This window comes from Crocodylus siamensis, chromosome 5 (assembly GCF_052110815.1).
Source record: "Crocodylus siamensis isolate JL-2025a chromosome 5, ASM5211081v1, whole genome shotgun sequence".
NCBI classification, from domain to species: Eukaryota; Metazoa; Chordata; order Crocodylia; family Crocodylidae; genus Crocodylus; species Crocodylus siamensis.
The window spans coordinates 15241461-15263334 of record NC_143399.1 but is presented as its reverse complement, the minus strand read 5'-3'; the positions used below and the strand labels follow the sequence as shown (position 1 = coordinate 15263334).

At 44.9% G+C, this 21874-nt stretch overlaps 1 protein-coding gene across 6 annotated transcripts in view; it reads left to right on the top strand.

Moving 5' to 3' along the window:
- Positions 1–21874, top strand: part of DOCK7 (dedicator of cytokinesis 7) — a 156459-nt gene that overhangs the window by 110476 nt on the left and 24109 nt on the right. For all 6 annotated transcript variants that reach the window (XM_090049422.1, XM_090049421.1, XM_090049419.1 and 3 more), the window contains exons 27-36: positions 261–431; positions 2063–2202; positions 7781–7950; positions 8827–8981; positions 11030–11212; positions 11751–11886; positions 12796–12892; positions 16570–16666; positions 17543–17677; positions 20642–20794. In XM_090049422.1, coding sequence (XP_089905548.1) covers positions 261–431; positions 2063–2202; positions 7781–7950; positions 8827–8981; positions 11030–11212; positions 11751–11886; positions 12796–12892; positions 16570–16666; positions 17543–17677; positions 20642–20794 — 1437 coding nt within the window. The remainder of the gene's footprint in view (positions 1–260; positions 432–2062; positions 2203–7780; positions 7951–8826; positions 8982–11029; positions 11213–11750; positions 11887–12795; positions 12893–16569; positions 16667–17542; positions 17678–20641; positions 20795–21874) is intronic.

The window sequence follows — 21874 nt, the reverse complement described above, 5'->3', positions numbered from 1 at the left end:
CTTGTGAAACTCGCTGCTGAAATCATTAGGAGATGACCATCATGTGTACAGTACCTAACACATTGCAGTGGGCTTGTATAAATTTGGGATACCTTGTACTGATAAAATACTGATGTCTGCCTTGTATGGGAAATGTACCACTCCCTCATGCCAAAACTGCAGTGGTGCGGATGTTAGTGTTATTCATTGATAGAAAAAGCAGTGTGCTTTAATGTGGTTGTTCCTGCTGCATAACTGTACTCTTGTGTTATACCTGCAAGATATCTTCAAAGCTTTATTCCGTACCAAATCCGAGTAACCTGGTGTCCTTGAGGCTGGACTTCCTCCGCATTATCTGCAGCCATGAGCACTACGTTACCCTGAACTTACCCTGCAGCTTACTTACCCCACCTGCTTCTCCATCACCATCGGTGTCTTCAGCAACTTCTCAGGTAGACCATGTGACAGAAAACACATGTGAAATATGCAGATTAAGTGTTGAGGAGTAAATCTGAGATATCCACATGCACCTATTTTAGCTTCCTTTCTTGTTAACAGCTTTTTGATCCCTTATTTCAAAGTTATTCTCACACCAAGAAAGACAAGACCCCTAAGAGCACAAATGGGAATAATTCTGGCTTCTATTGCCCAAAATGTGCCAGGGGAGGGGGGTTGAGTGGGGGAGGGCTTGTGCCTTAATCCCAGGGTCATGCAGGAGGTGTAGGAATGTCTTGGAGGAACTCAGTGCAGTACTTTTGTCACTGTATTATATCAAAATCAACATTAGAATTACAACAGTGACTCTTAGGATTGGATCCTCAGATATCATCCCATCCCAAAACACATGAACACTTAAAGCATGTTTCTGAAACCCTAAACTTTAAAAACCATTCCTTTTGCCTTCAGACAAAGAAGAGTTTTTTATTTAGTTTTCTGATGGTCTTCTGTGATCATTAAAAAATAAGACGATTTATTTTCTCTTTGTAACATCCACATATTAATTTCTTGACCCACCCTGTGCAACAGGAATACAGAGAAATGAGGAAAAAAGGAAATGAGACTTTACTACATAAGCCACTTGCTTTGTTCAGTAGCACTCCTTTTGCTCTACTTTTGCTCATTAGAATGGTGTTTTCATATGTATTGCTTGCACTTAGCTAAGGTTCATTTACATGAGAAAGATAATCTCAGTTAACTGAAGGTATAACTTTGAAGTGGATTGGTTAGTTCCAAAGAGATGTAGGCTGATACTGAGTTCAGGCCATTTGAATTCTCAGTGAGACTATCCACACCAAAATTTAATGCAGTTTAACTTATTTGCTCTAAAATTTATTTTCCTAAGAGTCCCAGTGGGTGAGTCTACACGAGATGTTTACTGCACAGTTGACTAATTAACTGTGCAGTAAATGTCTTGGCATCTGCCTGTGCATCCCTATTAGGGTGCATGAAACTAATAAATTCTGCAGCAAGGTAGTATTTGTTAAATACAGTACTTGTTGGACTTGTTTCTTCTTTCCTCCCATTTAGGATACATACTAGTTAAATACAAGTACTGCCGTGCTGTGTAGTTTTTTTTATGCATGCAGAGCATGTGTAGACGTTGCTGTGGCAGGCTGGAGCACAGAGTGTTTCAGTGAGGCGCTAGCCAGCAGACAGCCCCCACGCTGAAGCAGGCTTGTGCCTCAGCCAGCCTCTCCACAGCACATGGGCCCAATCAGAACAGCCAACCCAGGCTGGAAGGCTGACCCCCAGCATGTTCAGAGAGCATACCTGGGAGCAAAAAACTCTGGAGCAATAAGCTCCAGAGTATATTTGTGCACATTAATTGCATGTGTAGACATGCACTATGTTGACTAGTTCTAAGAGGCAGAAGCCCCCCCTGAAATATATCTACTCTTAATTGTCTGAGTTAATGAAGTTGCATATACCGTAAGTGGACCTGTCTGGATTAAAAAAAAAGAGAGAACAGGTATTTGCAAGAAATCACCTTGACTTCTGGACAGTGGTGCTACTGTATTTCATAAGCTGTAACTTTCTGTGGCCTCATTATACAAGTTCTAAAGCTTGAATTTTTTTTTGATAGAGTTCTGGATTCTCTACAAATGTCCAAGACCAGAAGATTGCAAATATGTTTGAACTGTCCGTGCCTTTCCGCCAGCAGCATTACTTGGCAGGCCTTGTGTTAACAGAGCTGGCTGTCATTTTGGATCCTGAAGCTGATGGGTGAGTTTTTAACTTTTTCCCAAGCGGTTACTGTAATTCTAAGCAAAAGATGGATCCAGGCTGCAGTCAGAGCTGGCTGAATTGTTCACTGTGAAGAAGTAGTCAAAGAAACTTGAGAATCTTCTTCTTTCTTTCCTACCCCTAGCCCAGATTTCTGCCTCTTTACCCCGTGATTCTCCATGCATGGTTAAAATCACTTGTTCTTAGCTGAGAAGTGGAAGTTGAGATATCCGTTGGAGCCCTTTAACAGTGCTTCTCAGTTGGCTACATACCCTGTTGTTGAGCAGTGGAGGAATGTAGCTTTTCACAGCAGTAGCAAGAAAGTCATTCTCAGAAGAAAATATCTGATAATGCTGGGCTTGGGTTGTTAGCACATGTTATATGAGGATCTTCCTGTTACATAAATTTAGCTTCGCTGCAGAGAGATGTGTTGCCAGAGTGGTTAGGGTATCTTACCACAGCTTTGGAGACATGAGTTTAAGATCTGTTCTGGCCCAGAGAGTCAAAGTCAGGCGGGTGTAATGCTGGCCACATTCCTCCCTTGTGTGCTGGCCACATTACTCCCTTGTGTGACATTGGCTGAGAAACTCATGTGCTTTCACCAAGCTAGCCTAGTGGGCTCCAGCCAGCCGGCCAGCCAGCCATCCAAGCCTTGCAGTTCCCTTGTAAATGACGTATGTAATTAATAGATAAGTAATGTCATGAAAATATAGCTTTTAAGTGGCTTTGTCAAACTTATGCAACAAATAATTGGCAGAGCTGGGAATACTGTGCAGTAATCCTGATGCCCACTCAACTGCTCTCATCACTTAGGACCATATTTACCATGTGAAAATGCTTGGAATAGGAGAGGACTTACGTAAGTCATCCATAGTCTGAAGTTCTGCTATGTTCTTTCCTAGCTGAGGTATATGTTACAGTGTTAGCAACATGGACTCAGATGAACAGATATTGGTCCCCCTTCATCCAGAGATATCAGGTTCATGGGTCAGTTTGCTGAAAGAGGAGCTGACAGCATAGGCTGAGGATATTTCCCCCTAGAATGTCTAGTTTAGAAACAAGAATGAATCTTTACTTTGAAGTAGATGTTAAAAACCACAGCAGAACTACACCTATGCACAACACCTGCACAAATCTAAGCTAAGACATAACTGTGTCCAACCTAATAATCAGAAATCAGTTTCTTTCTGTAACTGAGGCTGGTCTTGTTCTCCTTGTACTATTTTTATGTATTTTGGCACCTGCGCTCTCTCTTCCACCCACGGATACAGGGCCTTCAGTGTTCTCAGCACTAAGCGTGACACACGTACCTAACCACTGTCTCCTGCTTTTGTCCAGCTGCTCTGCCCCATGAAAGAACTTCTCAGGCCAGTTTGACTGTGACCAGTGGCTTCTCTGCTGGTCTTAGTTCACACAGTTTCTTAATGCCATTACAGGTACAGTCCTTGGGACGGTCCCTGGAGCAATGTTCCCTACATTTTCATAGGGAGTTTTGATCTCTCTTCAATAATTCATAACATATATTCCGTTGCTGTTGTCCATAGGAGTATGGATGACTCAGTCTCAGATATTTCCTTCTGTGGTTGTGCTGCTGTTGCTTCCTTCTTCCTCTGTCATGTCATGGAAAGCAGTTTGTATTATTTAGAATGAATGTTTCCATACGTACCTTTCTGACGACTGCTTAGGTAGAGGGGATAATGAAAGACGGCAAAAAAGTGTAAAGATGACTTTCCCCCTCACTGGGGCCCTCCCAGACACCAGTTCTATATACCTATCTGTAACGTACCTCACTTGCACTTTACACCATACAAGAAGAGGGAATATATTCACTGATATCCTTTCTACTTTGTTTTCCACTGGGAGGTTTTTTATGCTGGCTTGGTCTTGCCATCTCTTTGAATTCAGTGTATATTTTTAATGCTGCTTCAGATACCTACTTCAGTTCACTTGGGTGTATTTGAGCAGTGTTGTAATGTGCACTCTGACATGGCACTGCAGATAATACCTGGATTGGTTTCCAGGAGCATCATTCAGGAGCCTTTCTAGTGCAAACACCCACAGTCTCATGTAGTTTTTGGCTCTGTGGAAAGTCAACTGGCAAAAGATTGTATGCGTTCGGAAGATCTCAGCAGAACACCACCTAGGTAATGGGAGGGTTCAAAATAGATATTTATCCTTTGCTGATTATGTTTGCATCCTAGAGGCCCTTGGCACATGTTACACTTAAGACATGATTAACTAGTTGATATTTAATCATAATTACTGGGCCACACATGAATGCACTTAATGGTGTGATAAAACAAGGAATAAGCCACAAAGTTAATAACCAGAATATGTGCAGCAACTTTGGGGCTGGTTCTAGTCACACCATTAATTGAAAGTGAGGCCAGGCTGGGGCACCTGATCAGGGTCCCAGGCACCCTCTGCTCCAGCAATAAGGCATCATGGCATCTGATGCTTGATCCTACAATCGCACCTCCTGCCTAGCGTGTGTGGCATGGCAGGAAGTACAGTTGTGGGAATCATGCATCAGATCCCATTGCGCCTTTAACTGAATGTTTGCCAGTGGCCCTAGAAACAGATGTAAGAACATGATCTTCCTTTTGGGGGCCTGTATGGTCCAATAACATCCCATCCTTGCAGAAGGATGTATTTACTTAACGTGGGATTAGCTATTGAAGCTTTCCACAGTCAATCCACGTGAGCTGGCTGCTTTCCAGCAATGTACATATGAGAATCTCATTCAAGAAGCAAGTCTCTGGAATCAGCCAAAGAGGCTGCAACCGGAATAGGGAACCAGTGTGGAAATCAGCGTGGCTCTTTATTAGAAATGCTCATTGCTACTGAACAGTAGCAGCGGTGTCACGGTAAATGCCCACCAGCGCTACATTACTGTAGTGATGAGCTATGTTGCCCCAGCTCCTTGCTACTGTGACGCAGCATCTCATGTGAATGCACCCAGTGAGGAGAAAATCAGTCTACTACAAGGGGCCAGATCTTCAGGTGATATAAATTAGCATAGCTCTGTTGGTAGTGTACTCAAATTCACAGCACCCATGAGCAGCTTATCAGTGCAGGGACAAGTCTGTGCTCACGGCTCTATTTCAGCAACCACACCCAATCTGGTACAACCTACATTTGTTCCTAAATGTGTTTCCAGCCATTACTGTGTCTCTAATGTTCTCATCTTGGGGTGCATTGTATCGCAGCCTATAGTGCATCTCAGGATGACAGCAGAAGAGACACGGCAATGACTGGGAACATGCCCTTGTGAAGAAAGCTAATGACACACTGGACTACATTAACAGGAGCATTACCAGCAGATCAAGGGAAGTGATTATCCCTCTCTGTTCAGCACTGGTGAGGCCACATCTGGAGTACTGTGTCCAGTTTTGGGCCCCCCACTACAGAAAGGATGTGGACAAATTGGAGAGAGTCCAGTGGAAGGCAGCAAAAATGGTTAGAGGGCTGGGGTATGTGACTTACGAGGAGAGATTGAGGGAACTGGGCTGATGAGGAGAGACTGAGGGAATTAGTCTGGAGAAGAGAAGACTGAGAGGGAATTTAATAACAGCCTTCAACTACCTGAAAGGTTGTTCCAAAGAGGATGGATCTGGACTGTTGTCAGTGGTGGCTGATGACAGAACAAGGAGCAGTGGGCTCAAGTTGCAGCAACGGAAGTTTAGCTTAGATATTAGGAAAAACCTTCTCACTAGGAGGATAGTAAAGAACTGGAAGAAATTACCCAGAACGATTGTGAAATCTCCATCTTCGGAGGTTTTTAAGATGTGGCTAGACAAAGCCTTAACTGGGATGATCTAGTTGGGGATGGTCCTGCTTTGAGCAGGGGGTTGGACTAAATGACCTCCTGATGTCCCTTCCAACCCTTGTTTTCTTTGATACTAACCAGACATAAATGCAGTTACTTTAAAATTATAACAAAAGACTTCTTCAACCACATTTGATACCATTCCAGCTATGTAAATGTCTCCTTTCTTGTTTAGGTCTCAGTGACACATTATCGGCATGAGTTAGTTGAGGCAACCAGTTAGAATACATATGTTCTTCAAGGTAGTTTAAAATGCTTTGGAAAGGTGTCAAGAAGAGGTTGAAATCCTCCAGGAGCTTGGGTTCCCTTTGGGAGCGATAGAATAAGGCCCACCACTTTCAATAGCCAGTGGCCCACAAGGGTGAACTGGGGTTGCCCTCATGTCCAGCCACCTTTGACTCCCCAGCTTGAATGATCAGGTACTTGTTTACAGCTGGATTGCCTGGGGAAAACTTTCCATCTACCTTTGGAGTTGAGCTTTAACTCTTGCTTTTGGAGCTGCAGTAAGGGCCACTACTTAAAAGGTGTAACATTGCTAAATATGTCTCGATAATCTTTCTGAACTTAGTCCAAGGCTTATGTACAAATGTTGCCCTTTTTGTAATCAGGTCCACTAACCACTGAGTTATAGTTGAAGAGTGGATGATACCTGAAATTCAGGAGTCACTTTATTATTTCAGGCTCAACTCCTGTTTCCTGTGCTATGCAAAGGCATGGCATTTCCATACGGTTGTACTTCCTGTGTAATGCAATGGATCAAATGATGTACCAAGCTTATTGTTTAGAGAGGCAGTTGCTATAGAGAGTACCCAAGACTCCACTTCAAAGCTTTCTTGGGGGGTTGTCCATTTCTACCTCTGCGCCGAGGCCACAGATGTTACTGAATGCTCAGGCCAGCAAGTACTGTTAGAGCAGAATTCTCCTGAGGTCCAAATAAAGACAAAAATACACGTTTGTCAAGATGTGAGCATGATAAAAGTGGACTTGCAAAATGGAAGAATATCTTGGCTCCAGGGGTGGTAAAGACGGACAGAAGGTGTTGTTGCCTTACTTTTAACTAGCAAAATGCAAAGAAACAAGAAAAACTAACAGTGATATCAACAGCTAATCTTTATGTCATTGGTGAATGACTCAGTAGAGGACCAATGAACTGGGATAGAAGCTTTTCGAATTGAAGAAGTAGGCGTGCTCAAACCTTGTATATGGACAGACTTCTCCTGAGCTGCTTGCTAGGACTTAGAAATAAATAGGAATTAACACCACATGCATGCTCATGTGCATGAGTGCACACACACACACACACACAATCATCTTTCCACAGGTTTTTTTCCCTTGCAGTGTCAAGATCATGCTTGTACAGGTGTCTGTAGAGTCTTAGTAGGGTTGGACTGTTGTTATCATTGTGGTATCGTGTTATCGTCATCCAGGAAAATGTACAACGGGAAAAGATTTTTGTGAGATCTTTTATTCCACCAATTGTATAGTTGGGAGAGCCGTTGGACAGGCTTTCAGGCATCAGGTGTCCTGAGGAGAGAGGGCTTGGGGAGAGATGACAAAATAAATAAAAATGAACCATGCAAGTCATACAGACGAGTTTCCAAATCAAGCAGATTGAGAAATACTGAGTGATGACATGTGTGTGTCAAGTTAAAAATAAAAACCAGGAATTTTTTAAAGCTATTTAGTTACAAAGTATTGTTTGCTTTAATGATATTAACTAATCCCTGTGACCCAACTCTCTTTTAACAGTTTGTTTGGATTGCATAAGAAGGTCATCAATATGGTACACAATTTACTGTCAAGTCACGATTCGGATCTACGGTACTCTGACCCACAGGTAAAGGCCCGGGTAGCCATGCTCTATCTACCTCTGATTGGCGTGATCATGGAAACCGTGCCTCAGCTATATGATTTTACAGGTATTTTTGAACTGTGCTTTATGGGCATGTTGAATTACTCCCAGCTTTTTAACACATTCCTCTTGGAGTGAACAACCAAACTGTGGGTGGTGGTGCTGGTGATAGGAGGTGAGGGTGCTGCAGTTTTCAGGATACGATATTTCAGGCCATACTTTCAAATTTGATTCCTAAACTGTGTCTGCAAAATATAGGCTCTGAATTTCCATGCATCAAAACTGCAGCTGTCCATTCTTTCCACAAATAGGTTAATTAACTACGTATATGAGTTTACCTTTATCTTTGTGAATTCAGTATTTGTCTATGCACAAATGTTGTGGGCCCACATATTTTTGTTTAGATTTGTAAAACCTAAGATGCCTATTTGGATTTCCTAGCTGTCACCAGCATCTGCTTACATCCATTCAGACAGACATGTGACACCTGTTAAAGGACCAACACCACCAAAACAAAATGAGTCCCCCACTTTTTTAAACATTACCTGACAATGTTTGCTATTTCAGAAGTTCTGTAAAGATGTTTCTTAGAATGACTTTAACTATTTCATACCAGGGCAAGGGAGCTGAATTGAGAATAGCATGGAATTTAGCACCCTTCCTTCATCAATGAGGCCTTGTAAATTTGATGGTATGGTAAAGTCACAACCTAAGGCTTGGGGTAACTGAATCAAAAAGTGCCTGAGCATTCAAGTTGCCCAGGTTCCTTTTGAAAATTGAGCTTTGATGTTGTGTATTTTTTGTTTAAATCTGTCTAGCCTGTACTGCTTGCTGAACCACACTGATACGGTTTTTCTATACCCCTCCCAGGCAGCGAGATGAGGGGAGAGGGAAATCACCTTGGAATGTGGTAATTAACTTGGATGTGCATGTTTCTTGGTAGAGACTCACAACCAGCGAGGAAGGCCAAGCTGTGTTGCTGTGGACGATTACGAAAGCGAGGGTGGAAGCATGATAAGTCAGACGGTGGCTATGGCCATTGCAGGGACATCCATCCCCCAGCTTACTCGGCCCAGCAGTTTTCTACTCACATCCTCGGTACAAAACTGTTCCCTCTCAGGTTGTATAAACAGGGAAATTTGTGTGCACGCCCATAAGTGGTGGTCACTGAGCAGCTGGGGCTGATGTCAACATGCATCTGTGCGTGCTATATAGTTGTGGAGGGAGGTGGGGCGAGAAGTTGGGAAGTAGGTAATGTTTGCACTCGGTCATTCCTGTCTTGAATATTCTAACAGAATGGTCAGCTTTAGCCAGGTGTTCAGCAGTATCAGAAAAAAACACAATAAAAATGTCCTCCTGGTCGTGTGTTCCCTGTGGCTGAAAGTCACCCCCGTGCAAAGCCTCAGTATTATTTAAGGCAAACATGTAGTTTTAGTGGAGCATGGATCTTGGGCTGGACCACTGCATTGCACAGTGTTTCCCTTATATCTGGAAGCCAGAGATGCCATTTGAGTTGGGGCCCTGTTTTGCTGTGTGCACCCAAAGTGAGAGATTGTCCTTCCTGTGAGGAACAAGACAAAAGGGGGTAGGGATTAATGAGCATGGACACATGCAACAATTAAAATATTTCAAATGCCTTATGAGGCATTTCAAAAGGCCAGCTGGACAAATGGACATGCCTGTTGGGATGTTCCAAAAGCAGCTACAGTGCTCCAAACTAATATCTCTTCTTGTTGTTTGTGCACTGGGTACACATGGGTCTTCCAGAATCCCACAGTGCTCTGCTCTTTCTTGTCCCCCCTCCACAAGGGCAGGAGGGAAAGCAGGGTAGACAAAGAGTAGGAGAGGAAGGGAGTGGTAGAACCACCCCCACCCTCCGTCACTACCAGATCCCTGCTTACCTCTACTCTCTGGTGCCCTCCACTGTCTTCTCCCCTCTTTGCTGGGGGAAAGGGGACCAGAGCCACAGATTGCTGTAGTCTTCTGTAGCAGCCTTGCTGGAGAGCTGCAGCTGTGGCACTTCTTAAGTGTTCCAGCCAGGGGCGCCACAGGAGCTATATATGTGCCCCATGACTTTCCTTTCCTTTTTTCATGTCTTTGTATGACATGGTATTTAGCAGAATTTGCAGATTTGGTGGAATCTGACAGAGCCACACTGCAAGCATTTCTGCTGTAGCCTTGAACTTGTAAACTCTGGACTTTAACCACATGATTTAGTACCCATGCCACCGCAGCCCCTACGCTGTGGCTGAAATGCTACCCTTTGGAAAAGTTTTAAAAGTTACTTCTGTCCGTACCCAATTAGCCAGCAGCAGAGCATGGTATGGAGGTTAAGGTGAAAACACCAGTAATGGTGAAAATCACGTTACCGGGCCAAGTATTTTTCCTATTGTGATCATTTTCTTAATGATTGGGCATTCAGTAACCAACCTGAAGTTTATTGAAGGTACCAAGGTGGATGTGGGTCTTGAGTAGGGATTTACAGGAGGGCACTCATTACATAATGAATTTAACTGCATATACATTGCAGTACAATTTCACTGCCATTTGTATTATTTGGGTCCTCTCATTCTGTTATATTAGTCAGGAGAAATAGAAAATATTCAATAATTTATTGACTGTAGTTTAAGCCAGGGCTTATCCAACTTCTAAGCAGCCGTGGGTCACACCAGTGCAGACTGAACACTGCAGGGGTTGCATCAGCAGAGCCACGGGCCACCAGCCCATAGCCCACATGCACATGTGCCTCTGCCACTGCCCCATGCACCCCCAAGGCCTTGGCCTTGCCCTCAGCTCCCCGTGCCATGCTGCAATGCTTCCCCACACCTCATCCCTTAAGATGGGGAAAAGACTTATAAGCCAGAAGAGGAAGGGGGAATCGAGAGATTCAAGCAGAGCAATGGGGAGAGTGGCAGGTGAATAGGAGCCCAAGGCCTGTAACTTAACCCCTCACAGGTTGCATGCAGCACAGGTCCTGCCAGTTAGACAGCTCTGATTTAAGAAAATATGCCACCCTGCTCACATCTGGCTGATGATGATGACGAATTAACCCAGGATGGTTACTTGAACCAAATACTTTCAATGACCCATTGAAGTGTGCTGGGCATCAGTCAGTGTGACTAATGTGAGTGCTCCTGTCTGTTCAGACTGGCCGGCAGCATTCCACCTTCTCAGCAGAGTCGAGCCGGAGCCTCTTGATCTGTCTCTTGTGGGTCCTGAAGAATGCTGATGAGAGCGTCCTGCAGAAATGGTTCACAGACCTCTCTGTGCTGCAGCTCAATCGCTTGCTGGATTTGCTTTATCTCTGTGTTTCCTGTTTTGAGTACAAGGTATGTCGCTACCGCTCAGTTCCTTTAAAGCTCCCTGAAAGGCATGTAATAGGACTTGGACAAGCCCCCAACCAGCCAGTTAAAGTATCCTCTTCCCTTCCACACTCCAGAGTTCTGCTTCTCACTGCACACCCCTTTCATCCTCTATCTGTTTCTTAGTGTTTTCTTCCCACCCTCAAAATCCTGGGGGGCCAGGTGCTTTTCCAGACAACCTTGCTCAAGCTGTGGACCCTGGTAGTGATGTGGTATTCTGCCTCTATACATAGAGCTAAGTGTGTCTAACTTCCGACCACATCCTGAGGAACCTCCATTGCTTGCCACTCATTTGGGTTCCCATGGGTTTTACTCCAGCAGCTACCGCAGGGAGCAGTGCCATGGTGAAGCTGGGAACAAGGAGAGTTTCCCAGAGAGAGGGAGGAGGTGCAGCAGCCCTTTGGGCCCTGTAGAGGAGTTTCTCTTGCAGCACTTCATGGACAAGATTTCCCCCTGTTAATCCTTCTGTGGTCTCTTCCCTCAATATCTGATTTGAAATTTGCAGGGCAAGAAAGTGTTTGAAAGAATGAACAGTTTGACTTTTAAGAAGTCGAAGGACATGAGAGCCAAACTGGAAGAAGTTATTCTGGGAAGTATAGGAGCCAGGCAAGAAATGGTTAGAAGGAGCAGAGGGCAGCTAGGTAAGTAAGCTTGATTATGGCTTCCGGTCTTCTGCCCAAAACACCCTATTTCATAACACCCATCACAGTTGAAAGTTCCATGTAAAGAGCTGCACAGAGAATGTGTACAACAACCATCATTGATCCTGCAAAACCCAGTAAAACTAAGCTACATGTTTGTACATACCTTCTACTGGCACTTAACCTGTTACCTAACTGTGCCTGTACAGATGTGTCTCATTCCTGCACCCCTGTAGCAGGGGATTCCTAGCCTAATCTTGCAGACATAATGAAACCCAGGATGTCTTATGCAAAGGTCAGTGTGAAAAAACGGACACAATCTGTTTAGTCCCAGGGTAGATGGATACTTCTCCTACAATAATCAGCAGTGAAATAGTCCACATTATCGGTAATTAGATTGTCATCTCACTTTAGAATTAACACTCAGTTGAGAGGAACATAATTACTTTCTGAATTGGGTTGCAAAATTCAAGGGAACTGTGCTCAATTTACTACTCCATCTCTACTACAGGCTTGTTGTGTAAGTATGGACTAGTCACTATGGCCCATATTCTTAAAGGTATTTAGATATTTAATTATCATTGATTTCATTGGGAATTAGACACCTAAATAATACATTTACATATCTGACCCTTAATCTCTGTGCCACACCTCACCAACTGTGAAATATCAGTGAGATCCACAGCAGTGTTCTGAGGATAAACACATTGCAAATTGTGAGCTAGGGTCTCAGGATCTACAGAAAGTACTTTATCCAGATATATATTGTAGCTTTGTGCTTTATGGAGTTTGATCATGCTGTGCCTTATGGAGTTTTATCATACAGTGCTTTCAAACAATTCTTGGCTCACTACCCAGAAAAGATTAATACCAAATTACCATTATTGTTATCTTAATGTTGCCTGGCAGAAAGAAGTCCATCTGGGAGTGCATTCGGAAGCCAAGAGAATTTGAGATGGAGAAAGGATATGACTCACTGGCGTCAAAACACAGAGAAACTTGACAAGTAACTCTACCTTATCCTTCTACATTAATAATGACTTGGTTGCTTTATGAAATCAGGTGTGATCCTCTTTCTATTGAAGGCCAGTGACAATAGTCCACTTGGCTCGAGTATGAGCAGAATTGGGCCCTAAGCTGGGACAAGTCTTATTGGATGGGATAGATTTACAGCTGTTTGACACAGCATCTCATATAATACTTTCCATTGCTTTCGCTGCATTTCAGAATGAGACCTAAGAAGACTGAAAACAAATTTTCTTAGAACCCTGTAGTGACTTGTAATTTAGAAAAAAGGTCCATTAACTTTATCCACAGGTAGCATATATATCTCATGTCATACTTCCTTTATTCCATGAAAGCATTCTGGAGTTCTCAGAGCTTGCTTTCCTTTCCTGTCCTAATCCATCACTTTGTTTTTCCACATGTGCTGTGCTTTTAGAAGCCACAAACCAGCCAGGTACTGTAGTATTGGTGTGCTGCTTTTATAATAGTCATTTTGTACATCTTGCATACTCAATCATCACAGCTCTGTTTGTGATGCTTGGCAGATAAAGTTAGTGTGTGTGTAACTAGTTGGAATGATCCCCTCCGCTTGTTTTGCCCATTCCCTTTTAACATTCCTTCTCCTCGTTTGGTTAGAGCTAGAAGGCTCAGGACCTGTGTCTTAGCTTTGCTGTGCACGTTTTCCATTTGCAACCCACAAGCTTCTGCTCTCCCTTAGCACTGCTCTGAGGGCCTGGCAAAAAGACTGGACCTAATCCTTGGAAAGCAAACAGTGCCCTAGAGCAGCAGTTCTCAACCTTTTTTGTACCAGGACCCATTTGTAAACATTAATAGCCAGTCCTGACCCAATGCCTCTCACTCCTGACCAGCTGCCCCTTGCCCCTCAGTGTGTGAGACAAGGGGGAGTGTGTATGGGGCATGGGGCTGGAACTCTGGCAGTCTCTTAGGGAAAAACCATGATTTCCCACATTTTTTTCCTTTAAAGGAGAATCCATTTTTAAAGTGTATTGATCCATTTTTAAAGTTTGTTCACGACCCTTTCATATATTCTTGCAACCCACTTTTTGGGTCACGACTCACAGGTTGAGAAACACTGCCCTAGAGAAGCTCTGGAGGAGCTGGGAAATGGAGTTGTTGCAGCCCGGGTGGAAGGAAAGGCTGGCATCCTTAATTTTCTGGACTCCGCTTCCCTCCACTGTTGCTTTGGTTCATGTGGATTCGCGCTCTGCATGGATCCATATGCAAAGGCCTTGGCCAACAGATTCTCCTCACCTTCCCTATGTTGCAGATATCCCATCAATGGTGCACATTACGGTGCAAAGTTCTCTTTCCATGGTATCTCCGCTACTTTGTTCTCCAGCCCAGTAGAATGCACTCTTTTTGCTCTTTGGTTTTAGTACACCTGTAGCAACCTCAGGATAGAGTCTCATGTTGTTTTTGGTTGCATTTCACAGAAGTGTACCAAACTGAGAAATGAAACAGGATGGAGTGTGTGTATGTGCAAATGTATATATGTACCTTGACAGGCACACATCACCCAGTGGGTGAATATTACGTGTACATAGTATATCATGCCTCTGTATTACAGCAAAATAACTGAATATGTGCCAATGCCAAAATGTCTGCTTACCTTGTAAAAAAGAGAGAGGCAAGTTCTTAGGTTACCAATTCTCATGCCCAAAACCAAAACCAGCATCTTTAACTATATGCTGAAGTGTCTAGGAGGTACAGCCTGTGGAAGATGGGTGTAAAATTCCCTTGTATTAGGTGAGCCATGTGATAGCTGTGATGTGTAAATGCTGGGGTCCAAAGGACTACAAAGTGGTCATCCAGTGGCATGATTGACTTGGAGCTCTGCATATTCCTACCTAAAAGGAAAGGATATAGTGTTGTAACTAGATGGGATTTTATGTGTTATATTCCCCAGATATACCTAGCATGAAGATGGGGAAAAAAAGCTTTCCTAGATACTGCTGCAGTTTGGATATCCAAAAGCAGCTGGGTACCTTAGAGGAAAATAAGTTACAGACCTCAGTAACAAAAGGACGTACAGGCCTCCTGAAACTGAAAGAGGTACTGCCCCTTCCACCGTCTCCCCTGGTTGTTTTTGTCAGCTTCAGAACATAACGTCTTCTCTTACCAACCGCTTAGTTCTTTTCAGTCCCACCCAGACATTGGGAAATCTGAGTCACCAACTGATACTGACCCAGAGCAAGAGAGATGTAGGATCAAATTCCTTCCTGGTGTAATTCCATAGTAAAGAATAGGGATACACCAGATACACATCTGGCCCATGGAATAGTGAGTCATCAGCTCACTGATAGCACCATGCCCCGAACTTTATCCCAGCTACTAGCCTCACGTACACATTCAACAGCAAGGAACTGCTGGTGTAGCTAAGATTATTTCATTTTGTGTTAGAACATCCCCCAGTTATTCTTGCTCATTCTGAGCCAAGGTCAACTGCATGCAACTCCCAATTGTTTGCAGTAAGGTATGGGCACATACTGCATCTAGAGGTGGAATTTAACCTTTTAACATCAGAGAATGGAGTTTATAGCTCATTAAAAAAGGATATTATTCAGAGCCAAGAAATCTGTGCACCATTTGAAGTAACAGCTCCCAGCCCTTTCTTATGCAATAGATACTAGAATAGCATTAAGAGCTTGCATGTTGTAGAGATACAGGATGCTTTGGAGCTTTCACCGGAGGCAGGGTATGTGGGAGGGAAAGAGGTACGTTGCAACAGGAGCTCTACAGAAGGTTGTAGCTGAGTCAGCCAGAATTTCCTCTGGGGGCAAGAGGGAACTAAAATGATAGTAGGAGTCCTGGCACCCTTTGAAATGGCAGAACGTGTGTCCAGCCACTTGGGCCTTCCATTCACATTGTAGCGTTCCGCTGCATAGGAGTGTGAGAGGTGGCACCCCCTATGCCAAACCACACAAAGCAAGACACAATCAGGCACTTTAAATTGCTGCTGGATATTTGCCAGATCCAGCATATTTTCTTAAAGATGATCAGTGCCATTAAAGTCACTGGACAGTTTGTGTGAGTAGGTCTGGGATCATAATCAACTTTGCCAGGAAAGTCTGTGCATTGCATTTAATAGCAAAATTGTGTGATTGTCTCCTGAAGGCAGATACTAAAAACCTACACTGGCAAATGTAATGGAAAAAGGACAAATACCACATATAGCTCTTGTGTATTTTACATTGGAACGTGCTTAGCTATAAGGCTCAACAGCGCAAAAAATGCTCATGTAGCACCACCTTGTGTTCATATTCTGTAACATAGTCATATGTGCTTAGTTCTTTTGTTGCATGCCTTATGGTGCTGTAAACTGGCTGTGAGCTGGACTTTGATGCTTAATCTGTTGTTACAGCATTACTGGTAAAGTAACGAAGTGAAAAAATATTGTTACATACCCCAAGAATAATAAGCTTTATCACAGTTAATTTTTTTATACTTAAAAAACCAAGTCTTCCCCCTCACCCCGACTCTTAAATATGTTAATGAATTTAAATATCCTTGTGGTGTTGACCATTACTAATTATATGTAATTATAATAGCATTTTTCCCAATAATGAACAACTGCATTTGATGTGAGAATGTGTGGGCCTTGATTTTTTTTTTTTTTTAAACAAAATGTAATTTGAATATTTTCCTTCCTCTGGTTAGATCGAGGGCAGAGATAGAACATGAAGCACTTACTGATGGAAATCTTGCAACTGAAGCTAATCTGATTATTTTGGATACTTTAGAGATAGTTGTCCAGGTAAGGATGCTTGGGAAATATCACTGGTGTTCTAATAACATGTTCTGGCAGGGCAGGCACCTCGCTTTCTAAAGCAAGGCCCTCCTGTTATTCAGGGCAGGCCTTAAAAGCACTATCAAAGACTTTACACTCTGTTGCTGCAGCAGAAAGGCAGAGCAGGGAGGTGTGGGACTTCTGAGATAAAAGATTCTTCCCCTAAGCAGTCACTTTGTTAAATTGCTGTCATTTCTCCAGCTTTTTCAAAGGGTGCTCATCCTCTTCACTGTAGGAGTACACAGTGGTGTCCAACATGCTGCCCACAGAGCTGTTTCATCCAGTCCATGGGGCTCTGGGGGGCTGGAGTGAGCAGGAGCTGCAAAGCCCTGATGGGCACATGTGTTGGTGCTAGTGATGGCTACGTTACCCCTCTCCTGGTGCGGTTCACCACACCACCACCAGGTGCAGATCCAGGCTGGGCAGCTCTTTGCAGGCTGGATCTATCCCATGAGGAAACCCGCAATTAGAATCCGGCCTGGGGGTGTAGAACTGACACCCCTGGAGTACAGGAAGTATTTGTTGATACAGTTAAAGTACTGTATCGGTCTGATTATGAGTCCAACTTTTTTCCCTCCAGCAGAACCATAAAGCATAGCCCTGTTAGGGCCAGAGCCTCAGCTGGCTCAAATCTGCATCGCTCTGCTGACTTAAGTGGAATCATACTGATTTCCATCAACTGACAAATTGGCTCAAAAAGCTGCACAGTTCTGTAACCTTAGCTAAACTAGTCAAATAGCTTCTCATGCATTTGAACTGCTGCATGTTGTTCAGGACTATTACATGCTCTGCCCACCTGGGTCCATGTTATTTATAAAACAGTTGGTTTAATTTTGCCTGCAGACTGTTTCTGTGACTGAATCCAAAGAGAGTATCCTTGGTGGGGTGCTGAAAGTGCTGCTGCACAGCATGGCTTGTAATCAAAGTGCACTTTATCTCCAACACTGCTTCGCCACACAAAGAGCGTTGGTTTCAAAGGTGAGTTTCCTGCAAATGCTGTAATGTTTGCTAGTGGTTTATCTTTGTCAGTGTTTGAGCTGCATCGCTGCAAAGTTCTTGTTCTGTACTTTCTAACATGAATATTTAAATTATCTGCTTTGATGAATGGAAACAAGCTTTCATGAGAGTCATGGTCCCATCCTCTGCACAAATACAGGATTGCTCTTCCTAAAGTATCTCAGACAAGCAAGCACCTCTGAAGGGATTCTGCAAATTCCCTAGGCAGCTTATTCCATTATCTCACTGCTCTTGCAGTTAGGATTTTTTCCTTGGATATCATCTACATTTGGTTTCTACGAGAGGGGTGAATGGTTTTCCTTCATCTTCATTGTGACAGACTTTCAAGTAGTTTAAAACTGATATCATCTCCCTTAATTTCCTTTTTTCCAAACTAAGTACATGTTTAGTTCTTTCAACCTTTCCCCATACGGTATGATTGCCATGTGTGCTCACAGAGACCTCAAGTTGGTTTTGTGGTTGAGTCAAGTTTGGTTTTGTGGACTGATCGTTTAAATGTGTCAATGTTTTTCTCGATGTGCTGGGTGAAATGCACAACTGATATGCAAGTTAGAGTTTCTTTTACTCAGTTAGACTGCCTGAGAGCTATTTCCAGCCTTCCTGTCTCCTGGGCTGATGAGGGCCCATGCTCCTATAATACACAAAAAAGGTTACTTTCTCCTACTGAAACAACACTTTTCTTCCCCTTCTTCCAACTCCATACTGTGCAAGTTTTTGGCTTCTTTGGGCATAAAGAATGTACGTGTCACTGGGTGCATCTACATGTGCAGTTAGGACACAGCAATAAACTCCAGTGCAATTCACACTAGAGTCTGTGGCTCCCAGATGCAGCCTATACACGTGTTTGGGACCACAGCAATTAAAGCTGGGGTGGAGCAGCCGTAGGCTGGCAGCAGGCTTGATGGGTCAAGCTCTGAGTGATAGAGCTGGATGGCAGAGGGGCTGACTCAGGCATAAGGGTGTTACAATGCAGAGCGAGCCAGCAAGCAGCCCCTGCATTATAGCACCCTCCTGCCGCAGCCAGGCCTGGTCACCATCTACACATGTGCTGAGGCAGCGTAAATTACTCCACCATAGCATAGTACTTGTCCCGGACAATGCTCTTCTACTGTGGAGTTAATAATTTACTGCACCCTAATATGGACACATGTGTAGATGGTGACAGTTTACTGTGGAGCTAATTAGTCGACTCTGCAGTAAAACACATGTGCAGATGCACCTACTATCTGTAATAGGGCTGGTGCCCAAGGATCTAACTTACCTGTCACTTGAATTTGACATACATACCTCACAAAGTTTGAAAGAAAGTAACTCTGAGTCACAGCTGGCTTAACACAGAATTTGAGGGGACTCAAAGAATGGCTGAGGTCATTGCAGGACCCCGGCACAGCTTTACGAGCACTTGTGGTGCTCTGGTGTGGTGCTGGAGGACTGGAAGAGGGCCAACGTGGTTCCCATCTTCAAAAAGGGGAAGAAGGAGGACCCGGGAAACTATAGGCCAGTTAGTCTTACCTCAATCCTGGGCAAGTTTTTTGAGAAAATTATTCTGGCACATGTGCACGAGGGGCCAGCAGGGGAGATCAGGCTTAGGGGCAACAAACACGGGTTCATTAGTGGCAGGTTCTGTCAGACCAACCTGGCGGCCTTCTACAGCCAGATCACCAAATCCTTAGGTGCAAGGGTAGCAGTGGACATAGTCTTCCTGGACTTTCAGAAGGCCTTCGACACTGTCTCTCACCCTGTTCTCATTAAGACACTGGGGGACTGTGGTGTCGACACCCACATAGTCAAATCGGTTGCCAACTGGCTGGTGGGCCGCACCCAGAGAGTGGTAGTGGATGGGTCATTTTTGACCTGGAAGGACGTGGGCAGTGGGGTCCCGCAGGGCTCGGTCCTTGGGCCCGCACTGTTCAACATCTTCATCAGTGACTTGGACGAGGGGGTAAAAAGCGCCCTGTTCAAATGTGCTGATGACACTAAGATGTGGGGGGATGTGGGCACGCTAGAAGGGAGGAATAGGCTCCAATCGGACCTAGATAGGCTACAGGGGTGGGCGGATGAGAATAGGATGGGATTCAACACCGACAAGTGCAAGGTGATGCACCTGGGGAAGAACAACCAGCACCATACCTACAGGCTGGGGAACTCCCTTCTTGTCAGTACAGAGGTGGAAAAGGATCTTGGAGTCGTCATTGACCCCAAGATGAACATGGGGAGGCAGTCAGGAAGGCCAACCTCACCTTGTCATGCATCCACAGATGCATCTCGAGCAGGTCCAAGGAGGTGATCCTCCCCCTCTATGCGGCACTGGTCAGGCCGCAGCTGGAGTAGTGTGTCCAGTTCTGGGTGCCACACTTCAAGAGGGATGTGGACAACATGGAGAGGGTCCAGAGGAGGCCACCCACATGATCAGGGGGCAGCAGGGCAGACCCTACAAGGAGAGGCTACGGGACCTGAACCTGTTCAGCCTCCACAAGAGAAGGCCGAGGGGGGATCGAGTGGCCTGTTACAAACTAGTCAGGGGGATCAGCAGGCAGTGGGGGAGTCCCCGTTCCCCCGAGCACTACCAGGAGTGACCAGGAATAACGGTCACAAGCTGGCAGAGGGTAGATTTAGGCTAGATACTAGGAAGTGCTACTCCACTGTCAGGGCAGCTAGGATCTGGAAACAGCTTCCAAGAAAAGTGGTGCTGGCTCCTACCCTGGGGGTGTTTAAGAGGAGGTTAGATGAACATCTTGCTGGAGTCATTTGACCCCAGTACTCTTTCCTGCCATGGCCGGGGGTTGGACTCGATGATCTACTCAGGTCCCTTCCGACCCTAGAAACTATGAAACTATAATATGAAATGTGTACTAATGTGTTCCTTCTAATATGACATGGTTCTGGCAGCTGCGGTAGTTAATTCCTTGTGTCGTGTCATTTCAGTTCCCCGAGCTGCTGTTTGAAGAAGAGACAGAGCAGTGTGCTGACCTGTGCCTAAGGCTTCTGCGACACTGCAGTAGCAGCATTAGCACAATACGCTCGCATGCTAGCGCCTCGCTTTACCTCCTTATGAGACAGAATTTTGAGATTGGGAATGTGAGTAGATCACCCTGCAATTGCTTTATTAGTTTTGTTAGGTTATTATTTGTGCAGTAGTGAGATAAGAGTCGCTTGTGCTGGGTTCTGTACATATCTCTAGTGAGACACAGTCCCTGCCTCAAAAAGTTCTGGTCTAAATAGGCAGAGCAGGCAAAAGTAAGTGGGGAAATCCAGGCACAGAGGTGAGGGAACATTGCTTAATCAAATAGTGAGTGACAAAGGGTAGAAATCCAGTCCCCTGAGTACTAGCCTGGTGTCCTGTCCAGGAGAGCAAACAGTTCTTTTATTAAGAATTGTAAAGACCCTGATGAGAATCTCCAGTCAAATATGAAGCGTCTTTGGAGTCTTAAATTGAATGGTCCTTTTGTTTATTACACATTTCCCTTGATTTATGCAGTACATGCGCATAAATCACATTTGCATAAAGCGAACCGACTTTATAATCGAAGAAATAGGGATATGTTGGCTGCTCCTGGGGCCGCTCCAGCACAGGCTGGGGTGAATGCGGACAAGCGGAGCCCTGGGTGGGGCCAGGTGCAGCACTCACCCCAGCCCTGGTTGCAGTGGTCCTGGGAGCTGCCAGTACCAGCTGTTTGCAGCCACTGAGCTGCACTGTGCCCCAAACCCCCCAGGGCTTGCCTGTCCCCACTCACGTCAGCTGCTGCTGCAGCTGCCCCGGGAGCAGCCAGTGCCAGCTCCCTGTAGCTGCTGGGCTGCACTGTGCCCTGGTGCAGGCAGCTGGTGTTGGCTGGTCCCAGGGCCACTCCAGCACGGGCTAGAATGAGTGCAGACAAGTGGAGCCCTGGGCTGCAGTGGCCAGGGCACAGTGCAGCAGGAGCTGGGGTGAGTGGGGACGGGCGGAGTTCAGGGCACAGTGCAGCTCAGCAGCTTCAGGCACCTGGCGTTGGCCACTCCTGGGGCTGCTGCATGGGGACCACAGTGCAGCAGGAGCTGGAGTGAGTGGGGGCCATGGCCCTTTCCCATCCCCCCACAGACTTACCTGCTTGGGCCAGGGGGCATCTATGCTGACCGCATAAGAGTGAATTTACCTTGCATATAACGAATTATGAGTCTAAA